At 48.7% G+C, this 14,608-nt stretch overlaps 1 protein-coding gene across 1 annotated transcript; it reads right to left on the reverse strand.

The window, feature by feature from the left end:
* Positions 1-2,630: 2,630 nt before the first annotated feature.
* On the reverse strand, positions 2,631-12,479 carry SHOX (SHOX homeobox). The gene is made up of 5 exons (XM_065675747.1): positions 12,206-12,479; positions 8,772-8,980; positions 4,509-4,566; positions 4,332-4,420; positions 2,631-2,876 (listed from the first exon to the last, which is right to left on the reverse strand). Exons 1-5 carry the CDS (start codon positions 12,477-12,479, stop codon positions 2,631-2,633), a joined length of 876 nt encoding a protein of 291 aa, XP_065531819.1.
* Positions 12,480-14,608: the final 2,129 nt, after the last annotated feature.

The raw sequence follows: 14,608 nt of genomic DNA on the forward strand, positions 1-14,608 counted from the left end.
TGTATCAAGTTCTCCTTCGATGGCTGTCGGTATCCAGTACAACAGGTTACTTGCTACAGCCTGTAGTAATGTTTATTATTTTTCAGATCCACATGTTAGAAGTGCTGGAGCCACTCCAAATGTTTCTTATTTCTGCCAGAAATTCATACATCACCATGAATAATGTTTTAATTTCTAGGTAATGTTTTGTCTCAATGAGAAATTGTTAACTGCCCGAGATCTTTGTCCGTATTTCTCAGCAATGAGTAACGCTACCTTAATGTTTTGGCCTTGCTTTAAAAAGGTACTGGGCTTTCACAGAGAGGTAGAAAAGGCAGGTAACATTTATCAGCTCTAGCAAATCCAAAATATAAATACTTCTCACATAATAAATAGAAGGGAAATGGCACAACTTTGACATTCCAGAAATTATGCTTGCTAGAAAATATTAAAACTTGAAGGAGAAACAACAAAAGTGTCTAAAATTTTTCTACAGCATGGATTTTTGTCTTACAGTAATATTTGGATTTGATAAATATCAGCAAAAGCCAAAACTAGTAATGGATTGCTAAATGAGACATAAAAAGCAGGCTTAAGAGCAGTATTATTGAGAGGATAACCTTCCATCAGCACAGGCCTTGGTAACAAAAGCAACAAGTAGCTATCCTGTTAGATGTAGACAAGGCCAGTATTTGCACTTCCTTCTTCCCACCAAAAATTAAGACAGAAAACACATAATGTACTAATTTGAAGTGAATACCATAAAAAGTAAAACATGGGGGGGGGTCAGTAAACCCAGACACTTTGGTAATGTAATTTAAAGGATTTCCCTACTCCCCATGCTTTCTGGATTTATGGCAGCTACTTTGCTTAAGCATTAGCTTAAGATTTGGGGTCTAAACCACACGCAAAAATTAAAATGGCCAAATATTGAACTTGTCCACCTCTACAAAATACTTTTGCGAGTTGTTTCTTTAGTTTTGGTTTGGATTCTTTGACTTAAACTGATTGTGAAAGTGTCATACAGACTGTTCAGTTTACTTCCCAGAAATATGGCACATTAACTCGACTAGAAATCATGGCTAGAAATCTACCTCTTCCCATATGCGATACATATAACTTTATCCATTCATAGAAGACTCGGATAGTCGTTTTGGCAAGGAGCTGCAAAGCACCAGTCTGAGCATAAAGGACTTAATTCATGGTTCTTGCGGAATTGGTTTTTAACAGAATAAGTACGGCTATTTATTTTTTTAATCTATAATATTTACAGTATTGCACTTTACTGCACTTAATTGCATTTCACTAAAATTAACGCTGCATCAGTATTATGCCTTAAAACCGTATGTCCATCTTTGTTGTACAAGTCATTCTTTCTACGTCCTGTAAAAACAGAAAGATTTTGATTGAAAGATCCAGACATTTTGGAAAAGAAAAAAATGAAAATAACAAAATGAAAACTTGACCTGTTTCTATGGCACAACACAGCTCATCGAGTTCAGATGATTCTGGCAAAACAGGTGCATTTCTTATTGTTCCCATCTTTCAAGTGACCACTAACAATTAGCAAATTCTAGTCTCTCTTTTCCTCCTTTCAAAGGACATAGCCATTTGAGACGCACATTTTTTTTGTTATTGCTGCTTTTCCTTTTTTTTTTTTTTTTTTTTAAGGAAAGAAAAGAAAAACGTAAAACCAAAAAAAAAAAAAAAAACCTGCCTTGCCTCAGATCTGAAATTCCACATTTAAATTCAAACCAGTTCTGCTGCAGCAGCTCCTCAGTGATGGAAGAGATTCATGGCAGTGAAATAATACTGTTGGCAACAAAGAAATGTCATCTTTAATGGAGACCAGCCCCAAGGATTTATTATTTATTATTATTACTATTTGTTGGTTTGTTGTTTTTTTTTTCTGTTGTTTAGCTTAGTTCTAATATATTTCTGATCTTCAAAACGTGTTTCGTTTGACACATGCACAAGGTAGTAGCAAAACTGACAGCAGCAGGTGACGTTTATGCTGGAGCGATCACTTTTGCCAGGGTCAAAAAGAATTCCAAAGCGTCCCCAGTGTTCACAGATTAACATAATTTAGAGATCGTTTCCTTTCCTTTTGGGGGGTTTGGGGTTTGGTTTTGCAGTTTTTTTCCCTTTTGGGGTGACTTTTTAACTCTCTTTTCTCTCTCTCTTTTCTCTCCTCACACCTACTTTATCCTCGGCGGAGTCTCTGACTCATGGGTGCGAGTCCTCAACCGCGCCGCCACCCGCGCGCGCGCGCTGAGCGTCAACGGCCGCCAACGGCTTCCAACGGCCGCCGGGGCCTCCCTTCTTCGCCCGGTTCGCCCCGGGCCGACAAGTCCCTGTTGGGGCTGGGGATCGGGATGGAGGGCGAGGAAAGCGGAGGAAGGGTGCGGGAGGAAAGGTGTGAGATGAGGGGTGGCTGCCGCCGAGCGCTCGCAGACCTTGGGAACGGGGAAAGGAATAAAAACAAAACAAAATAATAACGAGAAGGCGGCAGGGCGGCCCGGGGAGGAGGAAGAGGAGGATGAGCGGGGTCAGAGCGGCGGTCCGTACGGGTCACACACACGCCCGCCCGCCCCGGGGTGAGGTGGGGATATGGTGTGGTATGGCATAGGGGGGGTCTGGTGTGAAGCGTGTCAGAGCCCCAGGGCCTCGGCGTGCTTCCGGGCCTTCAGCCGCAGGTCGGCGATGCTGGAGTTCTTGCTGTTGCTCTTGGCGGCGGCGGCCACCACGGCGGCGGCGGAAGCGGACTCCGCCAGCGAGGCGATGGGCAGCCCGAACGGCGGCGGCGGGAACATCAGGTAGGGAGCGTGGGCCGCCAGGTGAGGGTGCAGGTGCGGGTGCGCGTGGGCCACGCCCTCCAGCTGCAGCTGGGCCTGGACCTGCGGGGGGGGGGGGGGGGGGGGGGAGAGGAACGGGGACGGGGAGCGGCGGCAGAGACACGAAGTCAGCCACCGCCGCGGCACCCGCACCGGACAGCACCGACACACACGCACCGTGCCACGGCCCTCCCCGGAGCCAGCGGTCAGCGCAGCCCCCCGCAAACCTCTGAACGCGGGGCGCGGAGACGGACCTCATCCTCCGCGAGGGTGAAAAGTAAAATAAACTTAACATATAGACGTTAAACACGGCCCAACGCACTGGCGCCAAGTGCTAAATAGATAATTTTATATATATATATATATATATATACATAAAAAAGCTAAATATATATATATATAAGCTAAATAGCCTATATATGTAATACCTAATTTATGCATCTATAAAAGCTAAAGAGCTAATATATATAATAGCTAATATATATGTATATAAATATATATGTATATAAATATATGAATAATGTTTTTTTGAGGGATGTTTGTTTATACCTTGCTAAAAACTCTTTGGCCACGGGTCCCCTGTACAGCGGGGTGGTGTTTGCTTTGGAGCTTGCTCGACCTACACAAACACGTGGGGTTGACTAAGAGATTTCAGCTCTGGATAGGTTCGGGGAGGAGTTGTGGGGGGAAAGGGGGGGGGGGGATTTATTTATGTATTTAATTATTTTGATCCAAATATGTCTTAAAAAAAAAATCAATACAATTAATCTGTCAGCTCCACGTGTCTCTGAAACCGAGAAGGTGGTGGAGGGTCCCTTTGGGCTGGGAAAATCGATTCCTCGATTAATTGACCAAAAAAAAAAAAAAGAAGAAGAAGAAGAAGGAGAGATACAAGCGGTGGCTGCAAGCGGGACGGAATTTCACCCCCCTCGTCCGGTTTTCCCCCAGCGGCCTCCCCCCGGGGGGCCCGGGCCCCGTAGCGGCGCCGCTGCCGTCCGGAGAGGCCTCGGCAGCCCGCCGGAGAAGGAGGGGGAGAGCGGCAACGCAAGGGTCTGCACAGTTTGTTCTCTTCGCCCCTCGAGTGGGAGACCTTCCTCCCGAAGCCCGCTCTGGCGCCGAAGCCCACCTGGACGGTTCAGGACCAGGCCAGTCCGTCCCCATGGGGTCCCCCGGCACTCCCCTACCCCGGGAGGCCAGCCGGGCTCTGCGACGAGTGCGGGAGGCCCCAAGGCTGAGTGCCAGCCCACGGCAGGCGGCAGCGGGAGAGGAGGGCTTAGCACCGGCGGCGCCTCCCAGAGCCGTGCCCCCTCCTCTCGTCCCCGTCGCCGGGCCCGAGGGGCGCTGAGCTCCCGACAAGCAGGCGGGCGGGCGCTCCTTCACGAAGCTTTACAGCCCGAGTTTAATACGTGCCAACTTGTATATAAATGGCACTTGTAAACGTGTCCGGCTTCCTCCCGTGCGAAGGAAAGAGGGTCGGAGCTTGCCGGGAAAAAGAAAAATAAACCCGGAGATTACTACCTGTTGGAAAGGCATCCTTAGGGCTCCCATATTCACGTAGGGGGCCACTCTGCAGGCGTCTAGATGGCTGGCGGTTCCCAAGATCACACCTGAGGGGAGAGACGGGGACGGGTGAGCGGCGAATGCGCCCAGGGCTCTTCGGCTATCCCCTCCCTGCGGCCTGTAGCCCCGACCCACCTTTGTGCATCTGGTTTTCCTGCTTTCGACACTTTGCTCTCCTATTCTGGAACCAGACCTGTGAAAAAAAAAAAAACGCAAACAAAAACAAAACAACAGAAATATATGAAGGCAGACTAGGCAGCTTCTGAGAGAGGGCTCTCTCAGGGGGAGAGGAAGAGGCAGCGAGGGGCTCCCCACAATTTTGCTGAGGTCTCCCCTCGGAGCTCAGCCCAGAGGGGTGAGCCCGTCTATGTGCTGCGGTGGGGCTGGCTTTTTTTTCGAGGGGAGGGATGGGGGAAGGGTCCTGTTCTCTAGTGTGGTTTCTCAGCAAGAGCTGAACCTAAAAAGTGAGGATTGCCCTCGCACCCGAGGCACCTGGAGCCGGTCGCTTCGCACCTAGACCTCCGTGCCCCCTTTTCCTTCCCGGGCGGGCAGTGGAGGTCCTTGTTTATGCCACCCGCCCGGAGCGAGGGTCCTCCCCTACAAACACGCAAAATAATCCCACCCGCAGGCTGGGTGGGACCCTCGGTCCCTTTCCAGTGACACCTCGGACATCCCGGGTACAGACCGCCGGGGGCCATGTCGAGCGCCGGGTCTGGTCCTAAGGGACTGGACCGTCTGCCCTCTCCCGGTCTGGATTTAGGGATGGTGAAGCTTTCCGAGAAGATGCTAGATACCGAATCTTAGCAGAAAGGTCTAAAGCATTCCTCGCTCCCCAAACGTTAAAAGCAAGCAAACCCCTCTTCTGCAGCCTTCTGGACAGACAAGAGGACCATCTTTGCAGGCTGGGAGTAAAGAAGCGCTTATGCCCGGGAACTGCCTGCAATCCAACAATTCCTATCCTGTCCCAGCTCCAGCCGTTCCTATTGCAACTAGCATAGAGCAGACCGCTGCGCCTCCCCTGCCTCTTTTCCGGGGGTATTCCAGACCCTTCTTACTCTTCCCCTTCTGACGTGCTCGGTTTCGAGGCTCTCCCCAAACGATTGTCAGAGGCACTGACCAAAATATTTTGCGGGCCCTTATCTTTACACCAAAATCTACCGAATATGGACAAACATTGACTTTCACCGCTGATAAAATCTTGTAGCTGAGTAAACACCTACAACCTTTGATGTTGTTGCACTTGCCAAGAGCTCATACGGTTAATTAATACTAACTGCACTTCCTACATCAAATTTTCCCTTCAAGCTTTCTTCAATTGCCTTAATGATGGTCATTTACAACGGAGTAATTAGTGCAAAGAAAGGCTTCCAAAGGCATTAATTACCTCGGGTACCTCAGTGATTTTCTTAAATAGGAATTGGCCTTCTCGGATTTGGAGCACCATTTTGTCTGCCTGGGGTGGCTAGGGAAGAGAGCGAAGCCGACGGGCGGGCTACTGCGAGCCGACAGACCGACAAATAGACCAGTCCCAGTTCCGTTCTCTGCCGGAGTTGTGGCCAGCGCATCACCGCTGCCGCCTCTCTGTCCTGAAACACCCAGCTCGACACAGCCTGTTTTTCCCTATGAGCAATATCCCAGTATTAACAACATAGAGCGCTTCTCCTTTTAACTGGGCCGTTAGGGATTTATATGTATGTATATATATATTAAAATTTTAGCATGAAAAATATCATCTCACTTCAGAGACAATAGTACTTTTTTTTTTTTTTTTTTGGATTGTAAATCCTTGCAGGAAATCTCCTCGTGTGTTTTCCCCACGCCTCCCCCCGCTCCCCGCCAAAGTAGTGTAAATTGTCAAAAGGAATTTAAGCAGCCTTTAAACAACTTCTCTTGCAAATCAGAACATCTTTCAAACAGAAATTATATTTAAATCTGGGAAACGAAGTGCCCTTTCCCTTTAGCTATGAAAAAATAAGATTATGAGGAATAAAAGTGATGAATTAGCCACTGCGTTAAGCGATAATAAATCAGGCTTGGTGTGATTCACGATCAATTCCAATTAGTCATGAATATGCTAAGTAAAGCACAGTACACTGTTTTAGACAGTTATTTCTTCATTAAGGATCACTCAGTGATTTCTTTCACAAATGCTCTAATCTGATTTCCTTTTGATTTCCATTAGAGACAGTGAATAATGACATTTAATTTAGCCCTGCACCATAAACCCAAAGATATTTGTTGTAATTGAATTACTGCCTGCTCCTCACTATGGTCTCATAACTTTCAATTATAACCCTGACAGCTGGGTGATATGAGTTTCCAGTACAACACTAAAAATAAAAGGTTAATAAGGACTAGCTACCATAGGAGCTTCAATTTATTTACAGCAAATTTCCACACTAAATTGAAACTATATCCTTTAACAGCAAGGGACAAGCAGTTCAAATAGGAATTAGAGAACAATTCTGAAAGTATTAAAAAAACCCAACTTTCCCTTTTCCCCACTTCTTTTCTCTGATTCCGTGTATTGATGGGTATCAAACTCTCTGCTTATTTGCTAATTAATTATCCATTTTCCCTTTTCCCCTTTTTTTCCTTTTTTTTTTTTTTTTTTCTTGGTGTGCTGTTTTAAGATCTGCAAGCACTTGAAGCACCAATTTTCCTGTAACTATGAACATCCTGTTAAGGTGCTGCTCAGTAATAAAGTACTTGAAAGAAAGAGTGCAGAATTCAATTACAAGTAATTTATTTTTATAGAAACAGTACATCAAGGCCTTGGAAAGATATTACAGAGCCCAAGTAAGAAGATCTGGGAAGATGACATAAGAGTTGATGTCCCCTTCAGCAAAAGTTTAATCTTTTCATTAATTTATATGCTGTGGTTAGATCAATCTTCCAGGAGCAAGTAGGACCAGCAGCATGCTGAGCCCCTGCAATATCCCCTGCAAGCCACCTTTCCTAAGGCATGTGCCCGGCACCATCCCTAGCCCTACTCGCTTTATACTGAGCAAGGCAAGAACTGAAGGGAGAAAACAGCCTTTAAAATAAAAATAAATAAACCAAAACAAGAAGGAAAACAACCTAGCTACTCTATTTATTTCAGGAAATGCCTCCAGGAGGCAGCTGTTTGAAGAGAGGTAGTGCTTTACTCCGGCAAGGGCTGCGGAGGAGCGGGCCCTGCCTGCCTGCTCCTCCTGGGGGGTCATGCTTTGGCGGGGGGCGGGGGGAAGGGGGAACAACACACAAGCCGGCCTCTCTCCCCACGGTAGCTTAGGACTGGGTTTCTTCTCTCACTGTGCCCTGGCGATGAAGGTGAGCGCAGAGACCTCCTCCACCTGTGCACACATACCCACACAAGCACATGCATAAATACTACACATATAGTGCATGTGCATCTCTATCTCGGGGGGTGTGAAGGCAGTTTGCTCAGAGGAAGGATTGTCTTGGTGGCTTTTTCTTCTTGGATTTTGGTTTAGTTTTGGGTCTGTTAGGCCAAACACAGGGATATAACCCAAGGAGGGATTTCCTTCAGGTTTCTCCTCCTCTGGGTCTGCTCAGAGAGCCACAGGTTGATCTTATTAATTGCATTTTTATATATATTTTATATATATGCATACATCTCTTTGGGAAGGCATTCCCTAGATGGCTTAAGGGAGGAGGGGTCTGGTATTTTTCCCCTACATCAAGCTAAAAATGTAATCTTAAAATAATCCATGTGGCGACAGACACACAAACAGACCCCATCTGATGGCCTCAGAACTGCAGCAACCCGGACCATTTTTTCAAGGTTTCCAAGGCTAATTGGTGTTTAGCTGTATCTGAAGCAGGGCGGGAAGGCCGAGGGGAGACGCCAGCAGATGGGGTGCCATGCATTCGTGTGCCTGTGTGCGAATCAGAGCGGGCACCTTTCCCCCTGCTCTGGCTAATCCAGTCCCTCTGCACCCAAACAGTCTAGCCTTATTCACAGCGATTGTTTCCTGGGCGCTTTTTTCTTTTTTCTTCACGGCCCCATGAAAGAAGGAGAGGGAAGAAAGTGAGGATTAAGGGGGAGTTAATGGCACGTTTGCAAGGCAAAGTATAATAATTGTAAAAAAAATAGCTAGTTGCTCAGTTTTTAGAAACTTGTCAACGCTATCACCACCCCAAAATAAAAAAAAAAAAAAAAAAAGAAAAAAGAAACCGCTTTCCTAGGAAACGGAAGGCACGGACAGACATTCCCAGAGCAGAATTACTGTTTGGCAGGACAGGTACAGCGGAGTTGCAAACAGTTTCCCCCATCACACGTGTCGTCTCTGCCTTCACCTCCCCGCTCTGGATGAAGCGGGGCACTGTGCTAGGATCCGCTGGCAGTTAGGAAGTGAGATGAGGACGTTTCCAGGAACAGAGCCTTTCTCTTACCTGAACCCTAGCTTCAGACAGTCCCAGCCTCTGGCTTAGTTCCTCCCTCATGAAGGCATCCGGATAGTGAGTCTCATCAAAAAGTCTTTCCAGCTCATTCAGCTGCTCTAGTGTGAAATTGGTTCTGCTTCTCCTTTGTTTGAGCTTGGTCTGTCCATCTTCGTCTTCTGACTTTACATCTTCCCTCTTCTCTTTGCACTCGTAGATCCCTACCGGGAGGGGGAAGGAAAAAGCGACACTGAGCCTCCCCTCGCACCTCTCCGAAGTTTCTCTCCGCAGCACACGGGGGGCTGCTCCCTCCCCTCTCTCCTTCCCCAAGCTCAACCCAACCTGTGCGAGCGGGACGGGGGATCCCCGGGCCTCGCTGGGCCCGGCAGGCCGGAGGGGCGAGCGGGGCCCGGGGGTACCGGGAGGGGCTGAGCCCTGCTGTCAGGTCCGCGCGGGGCAGGGGTACCTCGCCTGCCGGCCGGAGAGAGTAAAGAAGGGAGGGAAGTAAGGAGCCGCTGTGCCTTGCCTGGCTGATGCCCAATCAGCAAAACTATATATATCGATAAAATTGCATTTTCCTTACAGGGCGAGGAGGAAACTGTGCCGCTGGTTGGCACGGCAGCTCGGAGAAGCGGCTAGTAGGAAAACCTCCGGTTCCCTGGTACTTCCAGGCGGTGGGAAAAGAAGAGGGACAGGGGGTTCTCCGCTGCCGTTTTCTCTCAAAGTAATATAGAGAAGGTTATGCGAGAAGCTCCCCACCGCTGTCATGGTGAAGGCACGGTGAAAATATTTGCCTCTTAAATGAAACTTTCCATGGGCCTGAGATGGAGACCGTCAGTCCTTCTGCCCTTCATCCCTTCTTCCCTGAAATACTTGCCGGCAGGTCGAAACCCACGGGGCTACGGGCCTGGACGGGCAGGCAGGAGGGGAGCGAGCTCAAGGACCACGGGTGACTCCCAGCCCCTCCAAAACAGCAGATTCCACTCCCCATCCCAGCTCTCATGGAGCCCAAGAAGGCTCGGAGCTAGCTTCTCCTGGGCAGATGGAAGGAGGGCTGGGGAGGCAACGGAGAAAAAGTTGATTCTTTTTTTGTCTTGGAAGGGGATTTATTCTGCTTTGGCAAATTACCTTTCTTACTTCCCCCCACACACATTCTTTGCCTCAATTCCAGGCAGCCTAATTCACCGGCCCTCTTTTAAATCCGGCTAATGAAAGAGGGTCGGTGCTGGAGCAAGCGGCACCTCTGGAGCTTGAACCGGTTCCTCGGGATCCCCTGCACATCCCCGGGAGCGCATCCAGCGCGGGCACCGGCGGAGTCCGGGGACCAGCCTGCTCCGGCTGCCGCCTTTGTCCTGCTTCACATTCTGGGCCGTGTGGGGCTGAGGGGAAGGGGGCGGAAGCCACATCTGCAGATAATTCCGAATTAAATCTTTTTTCCTTCACCAAATACACGTGTTATATTTGTGTATATATGTGTGTGTACATACACACGACTGTGCGCATGCACATATATATTAACCTATGTACTTGGGGGCATCCCAAAACCCAAATGACAAACTGCAGATCGTAAGTTAATTGAACGTAATAAAACATCCTGAACCGCATCAGTGCTTAAGCAAGGCGGGAACCCAAGCCGAAGAGCTCGTTTTCACTTCCGAAAACTGTCCCTGGCCGTATAACAGTTCCTCCGGGCTGGATATTGGCTGCAAAAAACTTTGGGAAGGGTTTGGGCTCCGGAGCGAGGTGTTCGCCGCTTGGGCTTAACGGCGTTTTATTCACGTTTCTCTGTGAAGGGGAACCCCTATGAAAAGACGAGGGTGCTCACCCAGCAAATGCCTAGGGAAAACAAGGCGCGTTCAAAAGCTCTGTCTCCTTTCGGAGATCCGAGACTAACAGCATGTCCGTGATAGGTATGAAATATTAACTAGCACATCGGTGTGACTGAAATCACACGCCGGAATCAGTTGGAATTAGACTGAAACCTGGCATGAATTTAAACTGTCACAACCATCTCAGTTCCTTCCAACTCCTCCCTTCCATCCCCACCCCCAGCCCCTCTCGATAGATTAGATGAGCTAAATATACAACGAGAATTTCGATACACAGGGAAAAGGGAGAGTAGCAAATACGGGTGGCTTTTCTTTTGTTGGCGTTATATTTTTTAATATATTTTTTATTTTCCTGGGGGGGGGTTATTTATTTATTTTTTAAACCACCTCCTGTGTGAATGGTGATTCCACTAAACTGAGCCCTCTCGTTTTGTAATCTCGACTAGAGAAGGAAAATCAGCCGCGGTGAGCGGTGCTGGTTTGCTCAGAAATATGGATACCCGAATATGGGGTTATGCCCCGTCCTTCTGTTTGGGGAGGGTGGATGGAAAAGAGGAGGATATTAAATAAGCTTTTGGGCTGTAAATTAAACTGCCTTTCTCCCAATGTTATATTAAACAAGATCAAACAGTAGGAAACAGCTGAAAGACTGGTTGTTGTTCCCTAACCTATTAACCGGTTTTTATTACCCCGTGCTAGCCAGTAGCTCCCCAGGCAGGTCCACCTGTCTAACTTGCCTAGAGACACTTTCTCAACTTTCTAATCCCCCCGCCCTTTTTATTCTCTCCTTCCCCTGCGAGCGCGTGAGGGATTTTTAGATGGCTTGGTTTAAAAATTGGTTTTTAATTTAATTTTTTTGCCCTAAAGGAAGGAATGGCATTTTTCCCCTAGGCCCCCGGGCAGGCCGGAGGGATGCGGTGCTGCCCAGGCCCAGGTGAGAAGGGCAGGAGCGGACCGAGGGACCGGGCTTCAGGGCCGGCCGGTGCCTCTCTCCGCTAGGATGTTCCGTCTCACCGGGCCCGGGCAGCTCCTTCCTTTGACTAGGACAGGCTGACCAAAACAAGACAAAATGTCCAGGGAGAGTCTTTTCCACATCCAGCTTTCTCCCAGAAGAAGCAGCAGCAGCATCCTGACGGCCCGGAAACAGGAAGAGCAGGTCTCTTATGGCATTAAAACTGCCAGGACAAGGTTTCTTCGTACAAAAATACACAGGCAGACAAAAATGTCTGACGTCCTGCGCTGCCCCCTTCCCCGGGGCGAGCGAATGCCTAACGCACGGGATCGATTTCGGATGTGAACGGGGGCCGGCCCGAGGAGGAAGGGGGATGGGGAGAGGGGGGAAAGGACCGAAGTTGCGGGTTATTTTTCACGGCTATGTTCGTGTTATGGTGCAGGCATCTGTGTTTCTAAGCCTATGTTCCCGCCGCTGCTGGAGGGAGGCGGCCAGAGGAGGGAGGCATGATGCGGGAGGCGAGCCCTCTCCCCCCGCCGGGACCGGAGCCGGGGCCGGGGCCGGTGTCGGTTCAGCCCCGCTGCGAAGAGCCGGGGGCTGCCGGGGAGGGGGCCGGGGCTGCAAGTGAGGGTCGCGGGTCGGAGAGAGCCCTGCCCCGCTCTTACCTTCCGCCGTCCTGCCCGTGCTGAACTCCTTCAGTTTGTCCTTGTCGCTCTCTACGTGGTCTTTGAAAAGATGCACCGGGCAATGGTTGCTGCTCTCGGTCATGTCCTGCAGGTTAGTGTCAGAGTTTCCAAGCTCCCTAGAGCGAGCCAACCCACTCTCCAAAACTTCCCTGTAAGTGATCGTCTCCTTCTTGTTGCTGCTGCCACTGCCGCTGCTGCTCTCTTTGCTTTTCTGGTCAAAAGATTTGGATACAAAAGCCGTAAGTTCTTCCATGGCTGCCCGGTGATCTTATCCACAGAGATCCACTTGTTTGCAGTCGGAGATGTGGCCGTCCTCCGCACGCTGTTTTTGCACGTAGAGGATGGGCTGTATAGGGTTAGATCACTCCTGCTGTTATTTATGCCTTTCAATTTGAGATCACACTATTTATACATGGCTACCTCAGCCCAACCCCCAGCTCTCCCTGTCTCCAGCAATTACTGACTGCTCCATAGTTGCAGGCGGACTCCGAGCAGCTATCTCCCCCACCTCAGTCCAGCAATTGGCTTTCTTTTCATTTCATCACTCTTTGGCATCTTTGCACCTTGATTTAGGGAGGTAAAGAGGCAACGGCGAAAAAGAGGGGGAGAGAGAGAGAGGGGAGTGAGAGAGAGAGAGAGAGAGGAATAAAAGGGAGGGATGGGGGAAGAGGAAAACATGAAAATAGGTATCTGCATTCTGTAAGCGCGTTGCAGAAATGAAAGTCGAGGAAGACTTAATTGATTGTAAGGACATCCTGTGCGTGGCAACACTGAGGGTAAAACGGACCCACAGCTAATCACATAACTATGCTCCTGCAATTAAATGTATCGCTGTCAAGAGGAAAAGAAAATGAGTGTACAATAAAGAAAAGGTAATGAATAAAAAGCCGGAGATGTGCATTTGTTGTAGTCATTGGGAATTCAACCCGGTTTGCTATTTGGCTAATTTAGCTTAATTCAATGATCAAAACAATCGGCGAACCAAAAATGCTGTTTTAAAAGTCTAGCCTGTTGTGGCGGGTGGGGGTGCGTGGGAGGGGGGGAACGTGTGCAGTTAAACAAGTTATGGGGTGTCTCGGAGCTCCGTGTCGGTGTGTTCGGAGGATTTGCAGGGGGTTGCTTGCCTGGGGTGGGGGAAGGGGGGAACCATGGCTAGGGGAGCTCTCTAGATACGCGTAAATGTTGTAGGTTCTGTTTTCTTGTTTAATGTTATTATGTTGTCTGAAGGTACTGTTGGGGAAAATTAAAACCTAAAACGTTTCTTTGGCGGTGGAGCTGTCCTTCTGCGTGCAGCAGAGGGGTGATTTGTTAACACGAGAGTCTGTGCGCGACAAATAGAGAATTAAATCCTCCTTTTTTTTTTCTTTTTTTTTTTCTTTACCCCCCCTCCCCCCCCCCCCCCAACGAAACGTATCCTGCCGGGTTTAGGATAGGAATGGCAATAATTTCCCCACCTTGTTCTTGGTATGCTGCCGTTATTTTTGTTGTACTCTTGTAATAATTATTATTCCCTTGCGCTGGAATTGCTGCCTGAAATTCAGCCCCAGATAACAGCGGCGGCATTTCCAGTGCCAACGCGCGCCACCTCATCCTCCCGCAGAGCCGACTTCCCACCTATTTAGTTATTTCTACCTCCTCTCATCGGGCTTTAACGAGGAGGGTTATTTGGTATTTGGTGGAATTTTGTCTTCTGGTCGTTTGGCTTTTTGCATCCTTCCCGTTCCCTCTCCCACCTCGAGTTGGGGATAACCAGAGCCCATCACCATCAAGCCACCCTCTGCTGTGAGTCGCAACCTCACTGGAGCAAGAGGCCATTGTTTCTGTTCCGGGGGAGCGTGGGACTGCTCCGAAAATTAGCAGAACATTAAACCACTAAAAATACGTTTAATTAATCCAAAAGTGCCCGCAGCACCCGTGTTAACACCTCCGCAGGAGGAGGGGGGGAAATAATCGGGGAAGCAATTAATAAAGGGCTTAAAAAAAAAAAAAAAAAGGAAAAAAATCAATCTTCCCCTGTGCGAATTTAAAATGATTATCTAGCGGACAAGGATTGATCATTTGATCTCGGCACTGCGGATATCCCTGACATTTATTATATTGTTGTGTCTCGGTGTCATCCTTCCTCCAGAGTTCATTTAACAAGTGAGGGAGCAGAGAAAGCCTTACAACTTAACAAACAGGTCTTGTCATCGCAAACGCCAATCAAATCCCAGGCTCTAATGTATATCACACGGCACCACATAAATAATAAAGGCAAACGATAGACGTGGTAGTAACGTATGGCTGAGGAAGGATCCCGCCACGACGCGCTTCTTATGCCTCTCTCATGCAGTCCGCGCGTGTAAAGGGCTCGCGTGGATTGCCGCACACGCTGGTGGCGAG

This window comes from Lathamus discolor, chromosome 4 (assembly GCF_037157495.1).
Source record: "Lathamus discolor isolate bLatDis1 chromosome 4, bLatDis1.hap1, whole genome shotgun sequence".
Classification (NCBI taxonomy): domain Eukaryota; kingdom Metazoa; phylum Chordata; class Aves; order Psittaciformes; family Psittacidae; genus Lathamus; species Lathamus discolor.